The 19,758-nt window shown below is 47.5% G+C and overlaps 1 protein-coding gene across 1 annotated transcript in view; it reads right to left on the reverse strand.

The window, feature by feature from the left end:
- The window catches only part of LOC121442839 (NHS-like protein 2), a 250,749-nt gene extending 235,670 nt beyond the window's left edge, over positions 1-15,079 (reverse strand). The window contains exon 1 of the mRNA XM_041644497.1: positions 14,800-15,079. Coding sequence (XP_041500431.1) covers positions 14,800-15,079 — 280 coding nt within the window. The remainder of the gene's footprint in view (positions 1-14,799) is intronic.
- Between the last annotated feature and the right edge of the window lie 4,679 nt (positions 15,080-19,758).

Here is a 19,758-nt window from a genome sequence, read left to right on the forward strand (position 1 = left end):
GCCTAGGCTCCCACAAAGCCAGTACGTGCAGTAGGATCAAAAACCCACTGCAATTGTTCTTGAATTCTCAGTATCTCAACAAGGATTTCTGCCTCCTCTCCGCAACCGCTTCCCATTTCCCTCCCCCTCCCCCGATCAAGTCTCCCTCCCTCATCTGCTCAAAGAGCAATCAGGGTTCCCTGACCTGTGGGAAGCCCAAGGACCGCCCACCTCTATCCAGGTCTCTTAGGTGAGCATCCAAACTGCCTAGGCTCCCACAAAGCCAGTACGTGCAGTAGGATCAAAAACCAACTGCGATTGTTCTTGATTCTCAGTATTCCTCATTGTCCGCTAAGTTCAGCTAGTCTGGATTTATCCCATGCTTTTTCAGACCTAGGCCAGCTGGCCTTGGTGAGTTCCCTATAGAACATCCCCATTGTCTCAGTGTGTGGGTGCACCCCTCGTGAGGACCAACAAGATTAAACATTTTTTAAAAAGTAACTAATACTACAGTTAAGAGAAATCATTAATTGATATAGGGGATTTATTAGGTAATAAGCAAAAGTTCAACCAAATACAGAATCCCTTCTCCTACTAGGCCATTAGTCATTCAGCAAACACTTGCATCATCCCTACTTCCAAACTGGATGCTGAAGACAGACGGATGAGTCAGCCGCTGTCCCTCCCCTCAAGGACGATATGAACATTTCAGGCATGAGATTTTCTTTCCAAAGCTTTTTCCATACAGGAGTATTTCTGATCCTCCTGACAGAAAATAGAAGCTCAGAACAGAAAAGTTGCTCCTGTGAGCTGGTTCCAAGATTCTGCTTCTACTTGAGGCCAAATAAGCGAAGGCAAGCAAGCTCATAACTAGCACAGCAGGGCTTCTTCCTCCCCCCCCCCCCCCCCGCAAAGAGCTGTGGCTCACTACCCAGTCACTTGACTAAAGTCTGGCTCAGGGAGACACTTAAAATTCATCCCAACCCCTCAGAATCTAAAGGGCTCAGAAGCCGCCTGCTATGTCCAAGTCTCTACCACCGTTAAGACAAGATTTACCTCCCCCCCCCCCACACACACACGCGCGCACACACACCGCGGCTCCTCCCCTTGGGGGAGAGGCTACTCTAACATCAGCTTCTGACTCATCTTTAGCAAAGGAGTTAACCAGCGTGTTCTTCCAAGTTCCTAAAATGGGGCTTACATTACATTCAAGAGGCAAGAAAGGAAAGAAAAGAAACGTGGCTTTTAAAAAGGTCAATACATACTGGCAGTGGCTGCCTGGCCTCTCTCCCGCCACCTGGAGGGACCGTGGGTTGCAAAGAGGAACTGCGGAGCATAGCAGAGTCCGAAGGCCTTAAAGAGCTGGGAATTGCTGAGTGGGGTCTTGAGGGATGAATAGGAGCTTTAGGAAAACACGAGGAAAGAGCTATGGAAGCCTTCCCGACGCCTGTGCCCAGTGCTTTCTGTACAGGACTTTGGCCATCTGTAGCAACGCTGTCTCCCTCTGCACCATCTCCCTAAGGGTTAAGATTAATGACAACTCCTAAGAATTAAGTATCAGCAATGTCTGGCACAGAGGCCAGCAGAGGCTTAGTGTGATGATCGGGGTAGGAATTAGTCTTTGGAGCCAACTCGAAATCACCAGATTAAAGATAAACTACTTTCCTTTATTAAGGAACAAGAACATTAAAAGGGAAAAATCTCAGCTATGCCCAAACTCAGCCTTTTGTAAGACAGTGTCTTGTTATATAGTCCAGGCCTGGCATAGAACTCTTGATCCTCCTCTCCTGCCTCAGCCTCCCAAGTGCTAGGGTTACAGGATGGATCAACAGCACACCCCACCCCCAACTCCCAGTTTCAAGCTCATTTGGAAGGGACACAGCTAAGTTGTTAAACTACTGTGAAGGGAGAAATAATAGCTGTATTTCCCCATCCAGGAGCCCAAAGTAGCGTTTTAACCATAGTTAACAAGTAGCCCTAGTTGCTCATTCTAGAAAGTAGAGCCGCAGCCAGAGGAATGGCAGCTGCCTTGCTCAAACTGTAGCCAGCATCCGGGTATCTGGAAGGGGCCGATTCACCCTCACCAAATGAAACTACACCGTGAAGGATCAGCAGGAGTGGAGCTGGGAGTAGATCAGGCCAGTTCAGTAGGGTCGGAGTTGGAGGGGCTAGCCTGGGAATTTCTCAAGCAGGGTCTATCTCTGATCATTCTGTGTCCTGGGGCTTCAGGGTACCTGACAGTGTTGTTCTCTGGGGTCCCCTGAAAAGGGAGTCTCAAACTGAGGCCACAGTTCAGTGAAGCTGGCAACCCAGTCTGACTGGCCCTAGAGGAAGGGCCCCCTTTCTGTAGCTGTGCACCCAGAGAAGACGGCTTTAAGCATGGGTCCACCCAGATGCTGCTTCATTCTTTAATAGTTATATCTAGAACTTGTTCCACCAGAGGCAATGGCGCTCCCTAACTTGCCTCTCTACCCATAGGGAACATCTACTTGCCACATCTGCTAGCTGCTCCTATTGGTACCTGGAATTCAATCAATGTGCCCAGGGACAAAGGTGTTCTCCATCTGGACCCCTTGCCTCCTCCCTCCCCACAGGCCTCAGGTAGTCCGGAAGCCCCAGGCACAAAATACAAAAGCTCTCGGCATGCCAATGTCGCTACTTTCCTAAGCCTACTGCTTTCAGTACCTTAGCCCTCGCTGTGCTGTGAAAAAAAGATTTCACGGGGCTTTCTCTCAAAGGGGACTAAGTTTATGCAACCTGTTATTCCTAGGGGTAATCTGCTTCGGAAGCTGGAATACCGCAAGCTCTCACTACCCCCAAATCCGCACGAAATGAGATCCCAGCTCTGACTCCTGAGCTGTGCTGTTCCCACACTTCAGTACGAACCTTGTCGGTAGCACTCTGAGCGGAACCGCGCCTTAAAACCTACTTCTCAGCCTTCATAAATAGATCCTTCCTCCTTTTTAAACTTAGAGTGTGTTTTTGCTGGTGAAAATTGAAGATCTTAGCTGATGAAATCACAAAAAAAAATTATACATAGAACTAGAGTATCACGAAGCGCTTTGGTATTTGTGTACAGCGCGAGATGCTTATTTTATCCGAGTCTGGGCCTCCAGCTCTCCAAACAGTCATCATTTCCTCTTGGCAAATACTTTCAGCAGATCCTTCTTTCTGCCTTGTTTTCATGCTCAGGAAGGGGCTGGGCCTGCTTGAGAGGCCAGCTGTGGGGGCTACCTTTACAGTACCCCATCTCTCTGAGTACAGCTGAGAAGAACATTCTGAAAGGGCCCTTCCTTTTCCCTATACCCTTGATCCCAGTATTTTCCCAGTGGCTGCCGACAGAATCAGCTAAGTCTTGGTACCCCCAAAATAGATACAGAGTAGGTTCCAAATGGGAAGCCCAAATGCAACCACTAACATTGGAGATACCATGGGACCAGGCTTCTTCCTTTCTCTGGGTGGCTGTTGGCCAGGAGCCACATTCTAAAAGTATTTCTGTTGGTACCATGAAAGGAAAGAGAGATATTCTGTCTTCCAAACTGCAGAGTTTAGTGATGCATGCCTGCAATCCCAGCAGATGGAGGCAGGAGGCTCAGGAGTTCAAGATCATCTTCAGCTGTAGAATAAGTTCAAGTAGAGCCCGGGCTACATGACAAAAACCAAATAAGAAAAATAGGAATTGTAGCTGCTCAAGCATCTATGGGTTTGAAAGTACACGTTTCTACAGTTGTTCTACCATGCTATGTGAGTGCATTAACTGTACACGCTATACAGACTGCCGGATGAGGGACGCATGGAGTCCACCCTACACATCAATTCAGAGGCAACCATTTAACTCTGATCTGTACTTTCTGGCCTGGCCCAATTTGAAACGTGGGACAGTAAAGTGAGAATGTCTTTCCTTTCACCTGAATTCCCAAAAATGTGTGCATAGCAAAACCTTTCTCTTCTTTTGAAAAGTTGACTGAAGGTGGAGATCTACCCCAGTAACAAAATGTGTGATCCTATGTAACTATAACAAAAAAAAAACATTGTCTTCATTCAAAATGTTAGTGGCTGTGATAACGCAAGCAAAGCAATATAAGATAAAAGATCTTTTACATTGCTGTAATACTCTTTTTATTGATAAAGTAGCTTTTCTATTTTTCTCCCTTCACTTATAAAATTTAAAAGCTTTGGGGGCATGACCATTTGTGATTAATTCATACATGTGACCATTTTTCACGTCTTTTAACCTAAGCCTAAATTATACTTCACATTTATTATCCACAAATAGAATTTATAAGACTATCTAATGAAGCACTGGGGATATATTTCAATGGTAGCATCATCCATGCACAAAACGCTTCCTGGCACAGCAAGAAAAGAAGAAAAAAAGGAGGAGGAAGAAGATGTGGTCAAATCGATAGGGAAACTCTGGCTCGGAGATGTCCATCCTTCACCATCCATAGCACGTCTTCACCCCCAGCTTCACAGTACAAGCTCCTGGAAACTTTGAAAACATGCTGATTCCTGCCCACTGTCCCCCGGAACTTCTGGGTAGAGACGGCATCTGTCTTCATTGGTTTTTAAATCCTCTAAGGTGATTTGCTTTGCACTCAGGGTCAGTACAAGATTCTGTGGCTATCGTTTAAATTTGTTTTTAGAATGAAGTCGAAGGAGCATTGCAAGCATTGTGAATGATTTTGTCCAGGGAGATGACAGAATTGCCTGGTGGTCTGGGCATCTTGTAGACAATTCCAAGGTGTCCCAGTGACCTTGAGGCTGCTTGGCTGTTAGAGCAGGATCTCCTCACTCTGCATCAGTACTGGAGAAAGATAGAACTGCTGGACCTCCAGGCAAACTACCCACTACTTTGCTACAACCTTAGGCCCTATAAGTTTTGTGAGAAAAAAACTTCTTCACCCCTTAGACAAATTGATTCTGTAACACTTGTGAGCCTAGCCAGGAGCCATGCCCCTCCCCCTACCAGGAGACTAGCACGTAGCAAACCAGACACTTACAGAGAAGCCCTGCCTGAAGGCAAAGGCTGCTGCCTAGACTGCCGAACCAGAAATCCACCCTCTACTGCTTTCTTAAGGTCCCTCCCGTGTCCCAGTCTGGCAGGGTCTGAGGTCAGCAGGCACTGGTCTATAACAATAAACATCCCAAGGCTGCCAGCCCTCTCAATTACAAAGGATGCCCCCTACCCTTGGTTGGCAGTGAGGCAGGGAACAGATGTCAGTGGTGGCAAATGAAGATGGAGTCAAAGGAAAGCAAACTCCTGGGATGGGGAGAGACGTGCTGACAGCCTCAATGCTCTCCTCTGCTCCTCCGTGCACACGTGAGTGGTCTCCACAAGTTCTAGAGCACAGAAGAACGGCTGCAGGTCGAAGAAGTCTAGGAAGCATTTTTTTTTTATTATAACAGCCTTAACAGTACCTCCATCTAGGAGCTTCAGAAGGCTTCATAATAACCAGGCATGGCAGCAATGGGTGGAATTCCAGCACTCACATGGCAGAGGCAGCAGGATAGGAAGTCCCATGCTAGCCTAGTTGTCATTGTGAAATTCGAGCTCAAAACCAAATAAATAACAAAGGTTTCAAGGGCTTGCATCTTTCTGGCTGGTATCTGGTGATGGTATTCATGGTTGTGGGGTACGCAGCAAGCATTTTATACACATTATTTAGACCCTTGAAATAATCCCCTGAAATGGGTGGTATGAACCCCATTTTACACAAAAGGAATGGTCGCTTAGACGCATCAGACAGCAAAGATGTATTTGTTCACAGTGTAGTTCTTTGTAGCTGTGTACTATTTTACCCCTTCTCTCACAGAGCTAGAAAACTCCCATCAGCGCTCCACCGCTAGTGAATGCTTAGGGTTCTTTCATTTCTCAAGTTAACACGAAAACCAAATGATGTGGGGAGAACCCTGGCAAATCTCTTGGCACAACGTCTGAGTTGTCTTTAGCAAACGACTCTGAGGTGGAATTTCAGGGCCCAAAGAGACCCCTCCATAGCTAGCAAGAGCAGGTTTGCTAACAGCTCTGGGGTGCTACCTTCTGCAAGGGAAGGGAGCCCTGAGGATGCTTATGTTAGGAGGCCTCAGGCACCTCCCAGCCTCCCAGCTGAGGCAGAGAATTTGTTTGCCGCTTTGCTTATACTGAGGAATCAGACTATAAATTGCCACGAGGATAATTACACTGCTCTCAGCAGCAGAGGAATCCACTCAAAGGAAAAAGGAAAAAAAAATAGATCTTAAAAACCCATCCCTCCTTTGAATCCATTTTCCAAAGGGGGGGAAATGTTTTTATTTAGATTAAGGGTGTAATTCAGTGATAGATTGCTTGTTTGTCTAGCATGGGGTAGTCCCTAAATATGTTCGATTCTCAGCACCACAAAATAAAGAGAAAAGGAAAACATTTTTTTCTGGTTTTCCCATAGAGAACTTGCAGATCATTCCAGAGAATCTGTGTTATTTAGGGGGAGAAAAGGTAATAAAGATACAGTCAAACCTCAAGCATCCCCACTCACGCAAAACAGGCATGAATAATAGACTTCGGTTTCAAGTGCCAGGGACTCAAAGTAGGTGGACTCTTGTTTTCTTTCTCTTTCTTTCTCATTGTATCTTAGAGCCCCTCCTGGTAGATAATTTTGGGATTGGGGATGGTCATGGGGTTGGGGAAGACCTGACTCTGCCAGGCAACTTCATCTGCCTCAAGGGTATAGTTTCAGTTTAACCATACATTTTTTTTTAACCTCCAACACTCTAACTCTGTGACCCAACAAACAGGATGTGCCAGGTTCCCCACCCCACCTCTGCTGCTGGGTGGCCCTTCTGAGCCAGGGAAACTTGTGCTCTCTTCTGAATCCAGCCGGTCCTTCCCCCGCATCAGCTCCCTCAACATCCCTGTACGAGCATAAGCAACTTCCTGAACTAGAAATCCACACTGTCTTCTTCCTCTGCCACAATAACACACACTGTCCTTCAGAACTCAGACATCACATCTTCCTGGAAGCTTCTCCCACCTTCCCCATCTCTTCCACCCTCCCCAGAGCCCTCACTCATCTGCACAGCAGTGGGACTCATCCCTCCTCCCAATGGACTGTGGACCTGCATGCTGGTTCATCTCCATGTACCCAGAACTCCACAGGACATCCCAATCTAGGCTAGAAAAGCGAAAGGAAAGAATTCATCTCGACAGCAGTCATAGCTAGTAAGATACACACTAGGTGCCAAATCCTTCCTTAACTGGAAAAGTAGCAATAAAAACACGAATACCTCTACCCTCAAAGAGCTTATATTTTACTGAGGTGCTTACAAGCTCCAGAGAGGGAAGCAGTTGGAAGGGTGGGATGAAGGATGGGGAGCTGTTTGAATGTACAAGTTTTCCAAGTTAAAGAGTTGGTATCCAGCTGTCTCCTGCATGACTTGCCCCGCTACCTGTCACATGCAAGCTTTGCTGTAAGCAACTTATATAAATACCTACGCATCACACCTGATTGTGTGTGGCATCATCAAAGTAGCCGTGTCCGTTGAAATGCTGCCATCCTGTGTACTCTATCATCTGCAGCAAATACATGGGACCAGGGGACATTCCATGGAGTGAAACAAGCCAGACACAGAAAGATAAATACTGTGTCTTCTCACTCATATGCAAAAGTTAAAAAAAAAAGATGAGCTAAATGTAGGTCATTACCAGAGGCTGGAAATAATGGCAGAGGGCTTTTCCACGGAAGTTGGATAAATATACCAAAATGCAGTCTGCTACAAGGGAGAAGTTCTCATGTTCCTTAGCGCAGCGGGGTAACTACTGTTCACAAGAGCCCTTTTTCTTGTTCATGAGTATCTAGGAGAGAGGCTCTTGAAGTCTCCAAAACACAAAGTAATGAGGAGCTAGATACAGAAATCTTGTTTTGATCAGTAAATAGCATACACATGTATTGGACTGCCACATTGTAGTGCATAAATACAGACAATTACTATGTGCTAATAAATATTTTAAACGGGTAAAGAGATGGAAACATTAACTACCCTGATTTTATCATTACATATTGTACATATGAACTGAATTATCACATTCGACCTAATAATTTTATACAATTAAAATAATAAGACTGACGAGATGTCTCAGAGGGCAAAAGCATTTGCCATGCAAGCCTGGTAACTTGAGCTTAAACCCCAGAACCCACATGGTAGAAGGAGAGCATTGACTCCTGAAAGATGCCCTCCGGCATCCACATAAACATCATACATACACACAGAATAATAAATAAAACAAAAATTAAGGGCCAGGGATACATCTTAGTGGTAGACCACTCACCTAGTGTGCATAAGGCCATTGGTTCAATCACCAACTTCACCAAATTAATGGGTAAAGATATTTCAGTAAGTAACACGAGGCCAGTGGGAGACCCTGTCTCAAAAACAAAATGAAACACCATAAAGTCTCCCCAATGAGTGCCAAAGCACAAATCTGAACAAGGATGAGACCAATAAACACGCTAATGTGGATGGGGCAAGCTCAGGAGGCTCCAACCCTATACAAACAGCTACAAGCAACTAAGGAATGCTGAGAGTGGGAGGAACTACCTTCCCCAGGGAAGAGCTCACCAACTGCTTATCCAATCCTGATAGTCAGCCCTGGAAACATATGTACAAGTAATATCATACAGATTGAGCAGGTTTATTTAGGAATATATATGTATATACATACACATACATGCATGTAAAAACAATTAATGGAAAAAGACCAGCAATTTGAGAAATAGCAAGGAGGAGCATATGAGGGGGTGTGTTGGAAGAAGGAAAGGGAAGGGAGAAATAACTTAACTATATTATAATGTCAAAAATAAAAGAAACCATTTTAAAACAAAACAAAAAAACAAGAGAAGATTAAAAAAATGACAACACCCAAGACTGACCTCTGACCTCCACACACGTGTGCCTGCACATACATTATTACACACACACACACACACACACACACACACACAGAGAGAGAGAGAGAGAGAGAGAGAGAGAAACACACAAATAAAAATTAAAATAAATTTGCCTGAATTAACTTATCCAAAGAACTGATTTCTTTCTTGAACAAGGAAGATAAGATTTGTCATTCCCAGCTAGGAGCAGAAGATTCTAGAAGGCTATAATGTCATCACAAGAGGCACATGATGACTACAAATCCACTAAACATTGTCTACCTGCTGAATAGCCAACTATTCTTCATATGTTTGAACATAGATGTCTCCTGTCTAAAATTACAGATGAAAGCAAAAACCGTTGAGAGCCTCCTATCATGTTTTGAGTTTGATCTTACCATGGAGGATTCTGGAAGTCCTAATTCCATTATTGGCCCCCAAACCAGATTGAATTGAAGAACTCTCTGGGGTGTGAACTGGGATCTTGACTTTGTTAGCTCTTCATCTTGCTGCCCTGTGCTGGTGGGGAGGGAAGTGAGACTGTGCACAAGCTATGAGCGAGCACTGATGGGAGAGACCCAGTCTACTTAGCTGTCAGTCTCTAGAACCCAGCGCAACAGTGAGAACTGAAACAAAGTTGGGCCTATTATTATAGAAATAATCCAAAGAAAAGATGAGGCAAGACCTCTGAAAGAGAACAGAGCAGCAAAGCCAGTAAGCCCCTTAAGCTATTTATGCCCAGAAGGATAAGCAACCCATTCCTTGAAAACATGTACGCTAAATGCATTGCTGGCAATCATTTTACTTTCCTATTCCCCTTGGCTTTTAATAAAAGAGTGTTTGGATGCCAGCTAAGCTCTGCTGCAGCAACAGAAAGTAGTGGAGATGTAGCCTCATTGACACAACTGAACTACAATCTAGAAGGGTGAAGAGTCAGTGTGAAGGCAGCAGAAGGATCAGTAGTAAAGGACCCTGACAGGAAGGTGACCTTCAGAGGCCAGGGTGTTGATGACTAACTACCCTTTCCCATCTGAACAAACTTCTCTAGAACAAACTGCACTCCAAACTCAAACCTTTAGCAAGAGTTCATTGCCTCACGCCTGCTCTTTGTACCAAGCAGGGTTGGGCATCCTTCTTCTCCAGCTCCAGCTTGCCTCCCAACTCCAGAAACCATGGGGCCCATGGGGTCTGTCCTTTAAAGCACTCCTCTGGGACTAAAGGAATCAGGAATTCTTCCTTATCCCGGACAAATTCCAGCTGAAGAAGACACCAGAGCAGGGGCTCCCAATGAATTGACTTGGAACTCAGTGTCATGGCAGAGGGAAGAACACTGGTTGAGAATGTCAGGGGCCCCTGCTGAATCAAGCATTTCTTTCACGGACCTTCCCTGTGACTCGGCCAGTGCCACATTCCCAGACTGGAATTTTCAGAATACGTTCCTGAATTCCAAGCAACAGGAATATGTGAGAGGAGAGGAAGAGAATCTGGTAAGAAACTTTTAATTTCAACATCCAAGAGACAGTGGAGTCATTCCAAAAGAAGAATGCCTTATTTCATGGTTTCTACCCCTTTCATTTAGAATCTCATTGTGTAGACACTAAAATCCCCTCAGCACTCAGGGTTACTGTAAGTCTTGATCCATCTGAATGACTTTGGACAAGTCCTTTCCCCTTCCTGGGCCGCGCCAGCCATGTGTTATGATGCTCACGCGGTTTAATGACTGAATTTTTGGTTCACATAGTATAGTATAAATAGACTCCACCCGAGCCAGAGAAGGACAGGCAGGGAGAGATGACGCCAATGTGCCACTCTTCTCCTGAAACCTGATCACCTTCATTAGGGTCAAAGGTGAGCCCAGAAGCCAAACCTTAAGGCTGCTATTTCTCTACTAGTATGACATCTTGATGCTTTTGTCACGTTAGCTATCCGTGGGTCTAAAAAGGAGGAGATTAAATTTCTTGTTTCTAAAGGGGAGGAAATTCTAGTGGACATTTTGGTGTTCAGATTTCCAGAGAAGACGTTGTCGACACACGGAAATACCAGGAAGCAGACTAAGTGTCTCGTGATATTTAAGGAGAAAATGGGAAGGGAAGAAAAAAATTACAGAAAGTAAGAATACCCCCAAACCCCTCCTGTCAACCCACTGTCCCAAGAGGTTCTGAGGATGACAGGCAGGACAGAGACAGAATCAGTTCTAGAGAAGCATCTCTCAAAACTCCCACGATCCCCTAAGCTCCACTGGTCTCCAGAAGTCATGCTGGATCCTTCTAAGCAAGAGCAGGGTAACTCGGGGTGAAGCATCTCACCTAATGGCAAACTGGCCACAGTCAAGCGGTGTAGTTTTCCTATTTTTCACCCCGTGCAAAATTATAAAATACTAGGACTATAAGTTCAAGCAAAAGAAGCCAGCTGGCCTTTACGGTTTGCAGTCAAGGTTGTCACGATGTTGGAAAATCAAGAGGCAGGGATACAAAACGAAGAGTGGGTTTCTACTATGGATCTCACTGGCTGTCGTCAAGCCAAGATAACGGCAAAGATGCAACAAAGCATATTTCTCACAGAAAGTCTACGAGCCAGCGTGAAGCGATAGCTCTCCAGTGTTATGAAACATAACTAGAGGAGCCAGCGAGATGGCTCAGCAGGTAAGGGCACTTGCCACTGACCCTGATAACCTAAATTCAATGCCCAGACTCACGTGGTTCAAGGAGAGAACCAACCACCACACGTTGCCTCTGACCTCCACTTGTGCACTGTGGCACGTTGTGTGTGTGTGTGTGTGTGTGTGTGTGTGTGTGTGTGTTTCCCATCCACACACACAATAAATAAATAAAAATGTAATAAAAATAAAATAAGCATACCTGGAGCTATATAGTGTTTCGCTAACTTCCTATATCTCTACGGAGATATTATACCCCTAGGCTGATGTCCTGATTGCTTTTGTAATTATCATCTAAGCACCTACAAACATTAAACAGATCTCCAAGGGAGGGGTAGGAAAGCTTGGATTGACTCAGCATATGGGAGCAGGCATGGAGCTTTTTCCCGCTGGCTAGGACCACAGCAACTTTGAGAAGAATAAAGGCCACAAGATGCAACAAAATGAGTCACATCCAAAGCCATATTGGGGGGGACTCAATTTAGAAGCAAGGCCATTCCTGGGGTGTGGAAACTGCCATAGATCCACAGACAGAGGGACCTGGTGCAGACCTGAGTGGGCCTGTTTCCCTACCACCCTCATTCCCCAGTTACAAGAGTTTCTAGGGCAGTCTCAAAAGGGGCTCAAGTTACCAAAGAAGGGCCTTTGGGGGGATTGTTGCCAGGCAACCAAGCCAGCCCAGTCCCACCCCTGTAACCTTGAAGACGGTGGGAGTTTGACCCGAGACAGTGTAAAGAACCATGTGGAATCCTTTAGCATCCACTTTCTCCTCCTCTATCTTCCCTCCTGTCCTGTCCTCCCCCTGCTGCTTCCCAGAGCCCCAGCCCAGCCTGCATGCTGTGGGCCAGTGTGACTTGTCACTATTCAACCCTTTAGTGGCAGCCAAGTTGTCCCAGTAGGGAGGCTACAAGCTGCTGGCCTGTCAGCTGTCATTCACCCTGGCCATGATTCCAAACCTCCCTCCTTCGCAGATTTCTCTTTCCCACCATGGTTGGGAGAAATCGCTACAGGAAGAATATGAGGGGACTCCAGCTAGACATGCAGCAGTGTGTGGGGTAAAGTGCTAACCAACTGGAAGTGCTGGCCCTAGCAAGATGCCCAGTACAGATGTGGGGATGCTAGGAGCAAAGGGTACCAGAACAGACAGAGAAGACTGGACCCGACAGATGCGGGGATGCTAGGAGCAAAGGGTACCAGAACAGACAGAGAAGACTGGACCCGAGAGTGTCCACTTGTTTGTTTGTGATCTTAATCTAATATCCAGCCTGCTGGACACCTAGTTGAAGCTTATGCCTCAGCAACAATGGGGTGCCAGATGGTGCTCTGATTGTGCTCCCCATCTCTCTTTGCCTTTGGCACTTGCCCTCGGCCCATTGTTGAGAAGGCCTACGGCTACAGAAAAGCATGCATGGGGAATCTCCTGAAGAGTCTAGGGCAGGGACGTAGAAAAGCAGATCTTCTTAGCGATCTAGAGAAGGAGGCCCTGTTTGGTGTGTGGAGTACCTGAGAGTCAAACAACACCTACATTCTTGGCAGCGAGTGGCCACACTGGAGATAAGAGACAGACACACTCCCAGCAAACTTCCAAGAAGCCAGATCAATGGCAACTTATCTTAAGAACCCTTCCTTTCCTTTAACTATCTCTTTCTAACCCAGCAGATCACTGCAAAGAGCTAGGCGCCCAGGTGACTTGGTGAGGCCATCCCAACACCCCAGCCCATGGGAAGGGCTGGCTGACTCAGCGCACAAAAAGTGAGTTGGAAAAGCACACCTTCCTCCCTGGCCTCAACTTACCTTGCTGAAAACTCAGTAGGTGGTTCTCTGCAGGCTGGGCAGGGATTTGGAAAAGTATTCTCCAAGCTATCTGATCAAATTTCTTGTAGACTAATCCTGGAAATCAGTGGCACCCCAGGGGAAGAAAAACAATGACCTTCTTACCCTCTTTGTTAACTGAGAAGGAGCCAGACCCCAGACCCAGGGCCTCAGCTTTCCTGGTCCCCCCACCCCCACCCCACCCCCGCCTCACAGAGGCCTCTGGTTCCATGTCCACATTCCATCGGGCAGTCATCCTGTCTTCCACCTTCCGTGCTCACCGGGTTCAGTTCAATTTTCTCTAGCAGTGACCTCTGCCATCTACCTCAAAGGTCAGGGACCTTTATGAAGGAAGAGGGGTGCCAGAACCTCTGACTCCTGTCCTTTTGTAAGGGGTGGAGTCTGTAAGGAAGAAGGGCTGACCTAGACACTTCTCTCCCAAAGCCTCACTCTGAAGTCAGCAAGTAGCCATCTTTTGCCTCTATCTGAAACTTTCTGTCCACACTGCCCCCACCACCACCTCCTAACCTCCCCTAGGTGCCAAATAGCCCGATTACCTGGCATGTCTCTGCTATTATCAGCATTTCTAACATAATCACACACACACACACACACACACACACACACACACATACACACACACACACCTTGTTTTGAAAGAAGTCCCACATTCTAAGGGAATGCCGCCTTTCTTCACAGAGGAAGGAGAGCCTCCCTATTCAAAATATTGAGATCTAAAGTAGCAAAGAGCCAGGGCTCCAGCCCGCCTACAGTCTTAGAGGTTCCTAGTGTTCAGTGAGGAAACTCCGGGGACCTAGTAATTCTCGGGCATGGCTGGGTCTTAAAGCAAACACACTTTTAAGAAAACCGATGACAGTTTCTTTAAATGATTCTCTCCAGCAAATCTGGGCAGCGGGACCTTAGACGCTGGGGATCAGCGAAGCCCTGGGCAGTCTCCCCTCCCCCTGCCGGCCACTCCCGGCGCCGCAACTCGGAAAGTGCGGGGACAAGCGGGCGGGAAGGCGCTCAGAAGCTGCTGGGCGCGGGAAGGCCATTCACACTCCAGCACGAAGTCGCACGGGTCTGGCTGCAGAGGCCCCGCCACCCGGGAGGCAGGCAGGCAGCTAGGCGCGCTTTCCGAAGTGGCTGATTACCAGAGACGCTGGCGCGGGCCACTCGGTTCCCGAAGCCACCAGGACGCTCTGATCTGTCCCGCCCGGGACCCTGTGGATCTCCCCCCCCCCCCCAAGTGATGCAGAGGCGGCAGCAGCCCTCAGGCCGGAACCCTGGGAGTAGAGGGCCACTCGGGACGGCACGAACGGATCCCGGGAAACTCGGACGGCGGGAGGGCATCCGGGAGGCTGTGTCCCTCGATCTCCGAAGGACATCCCCAGAGGCGAGGGGGAGAGGGTAGCGGGTAGCGGGTAGCGGGGGCCTCACGCCGTTTACCTAGCAATTCTTCGTCGTCCTCCGGGCCGAGCAGGCGACAGGGAAGACGGCGGCGGAGACGCACGGTGCGCCGGTACAGGCTGTCGGTGCGGCACCCCAGGGCCAGCAGGTGCCCCTCGAGGTCCTCGAGCAGAGCCAGCGAGTGGCCGCAGAGGTCGGCGAGCTGGCGGAGCAGGCTGAGCGCGGCCAGGTGGCTCACGTCGCGGAGCTCGGTCAGTGGCTGGGGCGGGTTGCGTGGGCACAGACGCTGGGGCACCACCGTGCGCCGGTAGAACGGCATCCTGGGCGCTGGCAAGGGGACCGATGCGGCCCGCTAGCCTTGTAGCGCCACTGGCTCCCGAGAGGCGGCCGCGGTCTGAGTGGAGCAGGGCCCTAGACGCTAGACGCGGACGGGCGAGCAGCTCGGGTGACTGGGCGGGCTGGAGGCTTCACAGCCTGCAGCGCCGGCTCCCCGCGGGCTGCACACTCGCAGGAGCCACCAGTCCCTCTGACTCGTCTCTGTTGGGCTCCTCCCCCCTGCTTTTCTCCTCCTCCGCCCTCGCTCTGCTACTTCGGGATTCCCCCCCCCCCCCTTTTTTTTTTCTTTTGCGGTCAGAAATTCGCAGATTAACGCTTGATCTGGGAGAAAAGAAAAAATGAAGTAGGAGTAGAAAGAAGGAGCTGAGAGTTAAAGAAGGAAGGTCTGCGTGAATCTGTGTTGTGGAGGATGTGCTGGTCGGTGCACGGAATCCGCCCGCATCCTCCTGAGGAGCTTCAGACCCAGTTCTGATGGTTAAGGTTGTTTTCTGCTTTGTTTCTTAACTTAAACTTTCCTCTTTGTAAAACTAAAACTGCAAACGGCGTCCACACCAGAGAGTCAACAGCAGAGACAGGCAGAATTGTCTGGCACCGTGCATCTAGTTTTCCTTCTAATGTGTACTCGATGCCACGCATCAACCCACACCGGACTATGAGTACAGCCAGCTAGCAGCCAGAGCCTTGGAAATTTAGAGGAGAGAACCGAGTACCTTATTTGACTGTTCAGGAGGGCAGTGCCTCTGAGGAGCAGTACTGTCTCCGCCTGCTTGTAAAGGAATGAATGAATAATAATAACAACAACAACAACATTTCATGGAATAATCTATTCTATTGGGATTGAGGGACATTGTTTGTATTTTAATCTAATAGGGAGCCCAGAGCTGTTTGCTTTGAGGAGAAGGCCTGGCAACTGGGATGGATTTCATACTTGGCCACAGTGAGCTCCTGTGGGATCCCAGAAGAGGGACTTCAGGAGCTGAGCTGTGTTTTCAATGCAGACAGCCCCCCACCCCGTTTTCTCAAATTTGTAAAAGGCAAAGCGTACTCAGTAAACTAGCGAGCCTTTAGTGTGCTGTGTGTCTGCGTGCACTTGGCGAGTTTCCACTCAGAACTTCTCCCACTGAGCTTGCTTCTGATTCTCCACTAATCTACTCTGATTTGGGATGTTCCTTCTTTTCTACTTCTCTCACTTTCCATCCTATAAATGCTCTGTTAAGTATAAACCCGCAGAACCCATGAGCAAAATATTTTGAACAAAATACTTGTGTCTGCACTAATACGATGTGGACTGTTTCCATTCTTTGCTTCAGAAAATCAGTTGTTCCTTAGACAGTTCAAGGAAGCTCTGCAGGTGCTGGCAAGATGGTTCAGTGGTTAAGAACATTGCCTGCTTTTCCAGAGGATGCTGGTTCAATTCCCAGCACCTACATGGTAGCTCACAACTGTTTGTGACTCCAGTTCCAGGTGATTCGTCCCAAGTGTTCTTCTCACCTCTGCAGTCACCACACACACATGGCGCACACACTTATACAATAAAACAATAAAATAAATCTCTGTAAGTGGTATATTGAAATTCTGTTTATGTTTTTAAATGTTTTGCTACACAAAATGTGTGCTGTGTGACATGATGGCTATGGTCATTGGCTTTATGTATTAAATCTGCAATGCATATATCAAAACATAATACTGTGCCCTCTACATATGTAACTAATTATTATTTGTCAATTGAAAATGCAGAAAAAGAATAAAGTGCTGCGATCCAGTTGCCCTTGTCAATACTTATTTCTTAAACATAGTCACTAGAAAAGTTGAGTTCTAATTAACCTAAGAATCAACAAATGGGCAAAAGATAACCCCTTGTTTGAACTGTGAAGTCCGGTTGTGGACTAAGAACCCAAAGTTTTTTACTTGGTGAACTCCAACCTCAGCCAAGAGAGTGACTGGCAGGAAGTAGGGGACTTGGCTTTACTCAGCAGAGATGCTTTTCCCTGACCTATGAACTGTTTAGACTGATCTCTGCTCCGGAGGAGGAGGAATGAGGTAGGAGCAGATTGAAGGAGACTGTCTGAGCTGAGCTTTGTGCTTGAATGCAGCAGGCCAGGGCTGGGCCTGGTGGTTGAGCAGCCAGCACCCACACCCCCTACTCTGATTCCTGGAGCCCAGTCTTTAAGAGCTTCAGAGTAAGAAGCTCAGTTTTGGCCTCGTGCCCTTCCCCCCAGCCTAGTCAGTGCTCACTCACTCCAGCCTCTTGAATGAGAGAGTCCTGGCTTTCATCAAGGAAACATCAAGGACTTGCAAAGGAGCCACCTCAGAGCAGAGCCCCTCCTCCCTTCCCAGGACTACAGGGTCTGCGAGCAGATGGGAGGTCAGGGGATTGAAGTTTTCACCTTGCTTCTTAGCCTGTCTCTTCCTCTACCTCTAGAGAGGGACTGCTTTGCAGTTCAAGGAGCGAAACTGGATAAAGGCAGCCTTTAGGGAAGCAGGGTCCCCGCTGGTTTGTGGAGGGACAACTGGGGTTCTAAAAGTGCCACTCTCCTTCCAAGTTCACCAGGCAAGAAAGCAGTCAGGTGAAGGGTCTCTCTCCATCACCCTCTAGCACAGCATCTGAAAGTATACAGATGGTAATAGGATCATCTCTGTTTGTTTATGATAATAGTAATAGAATTGCTTTGTAATACTATCATCTCCCTCCCTCCAACAGCTCCCTGAAGGCAGGAGCCACATCCATCTAGTTTGCTGCAGTATGTCCAATGCCAAGCCCAGTGTCTAGCATGCATTAGGTACTCAGGAAGTGTCTGTTAAATGAATGAATAAATGAAGCTAGATTGTAGGCAGAACCAGCTATGAAAAGCCTTACTAAAGAATGTAACTTGGCCAAAGGGGCAATGGAGGGTCACTGTAGTTTCTGGAACAGAACATTGCCTGGCACAGGAAGGAGGCACTTAAGAATCTCATCTAGAATCAATGTGGAAGCCAAGGCTGCTGCAGCCACCTGAGCCCCCGCCCCCATCCTCGGGGCTAAGTTACCAATCAGCACTCTGTGAATCAAATAGTTGCTTTGATAGAAACCCCTATCAACTTTGGCACTGACCCATGCAGAAGCCAAAAGAGGCAAGGAAGCTGTGGAGGCAGAGGAAGGGGAGGCCCTTAACACCAGTATGTGACCACAGCTCCAAGTGCTCGCTGCTTCCCACCCAGTGCCAACAGCAAGGCTCCAAGGCTAGGAGATACAATCTGTGCCTAAATTGGGCCCACCTGTGGAATTGGCCAGGGCCCTGACTAAAGCAGAGATGGAAAGAGAGTGGCTAGCGAGGCAAGAGGGGTTTGGAGAAACGGGCCTCTCCCTCCACTTTTCTGCCACTGTTCATCCTGTTTCTCAGCTTGCTGTAAAGAACCTAGGGTTTTAATTTAAACAATGAATTTGAAAGAATGAACAACTAATATAAAATATGCTCCTTCCTCCTTTTTTGTTTCGTTTTGTTTTGTTTTTCGAGACAGGGTTTCTCGTGCAGCTTTGGAGCCTGTCCTGGAACTAGTTCTTGTACACCAGGCTGGCCTCGAACTCACAGAGATCTGCCTCCCTCTGCTTCCCAAGTGCTGGGATTAAAGGCGTGCGCCACCACCACCCGGCCCCCTTCCTCCTTTAAGCTGGCAGTTTTCACAGCTGCAAAGGGAACGGGGTGGGGGGGGATGCACTTGTTTTATCCAATAGGTTCTGTTGTTGTTTTCTACTTTTGTGAGGCAGAAATCACACTGGCCTACTAGGCAGACACTCTACCCCTGAGCTATATCCTGGGCTTGATTTATCTAAGTTTTAAGACTGCGCATTCCGCTCACATGCCCTTGCTATGACTTCAGGAAAGATACATTCATTCTGAATGAAAAAAGTATGCAGCCAGCAGGTCATAAAAGTCTCCTTGTCAATCCGAACTCGAACATTCTCTTGTTCCGGGTTCTAAGTGTCTGAACAGAGAGAATTAATAAGAATTGGCAAACACGAGATGGATTTCTTTCTCTTAATTCCATTTAGTCCTTTTTATATTAATGCTTGGCTCTACAGTACAGCACAAGCATACTTTCTCCTCTAGTTACTTTGAGGCTAGTTACTCAAAGAAAGAGAGGTGGCAGGTTTTCAACCAGAAAAGTACCTATAATTCAGTCGAGAACATAGCCAATGCCCGTGCTAATCAACACGCCACAGTGCAGGGTGGAAGCGCTGAGGGGGTCAGGGCTACAAGGCCTGAGAGGGAAAAGTATGTTCCTGACCTGGAGGCAACAGGCGTGCAGGCCCAGAGCTGGGCCTCCAGGGGTGGACTGGAAACTTACTCAGCCATCAATCACCTCCTAGGGCAATAGACGTGAGAGCCAAAGACGGCTCAAGGTCCTAAAATAAATTCCTTTCAGTTCAGACTCAATGCTTCACACACACAGGGCTAACCCTTCAAGAATTCCATGAGGAAATAAACCTCTATTTCAAAAATAAACTCTGATGTTACTTGAACTTTGGCCTTGACTGTGAGCCCCAGCCGAAACTGCTAGAAAAGATTTGTGGTATTTCGAAAGAAACAATGGGAGATTTCAGCATGTGGACAGATTTTTTCCATCCCTCATACTCACGTCCTGTGTGGAGCCTCCCTCACTCCCAACCTTCCACTTCTACCT

The sequence above is a fragment of the Microtus oregoni genome, unplaced genomic scaffold (assembly GCF_018167655.1).
Source record: "Microtus oregoni isolate MIOR12 unplaced genomic scaffold, Mior012 000097F_ref0000449, whole genome shotgun sequence".
In the NCBI taxonomy this organism is placed as follows: Eukaryota; Metazoa; Chordata; class Mammalia; order Rodentia; family Cricetidae; genus Microtus; species Microtus oregoni.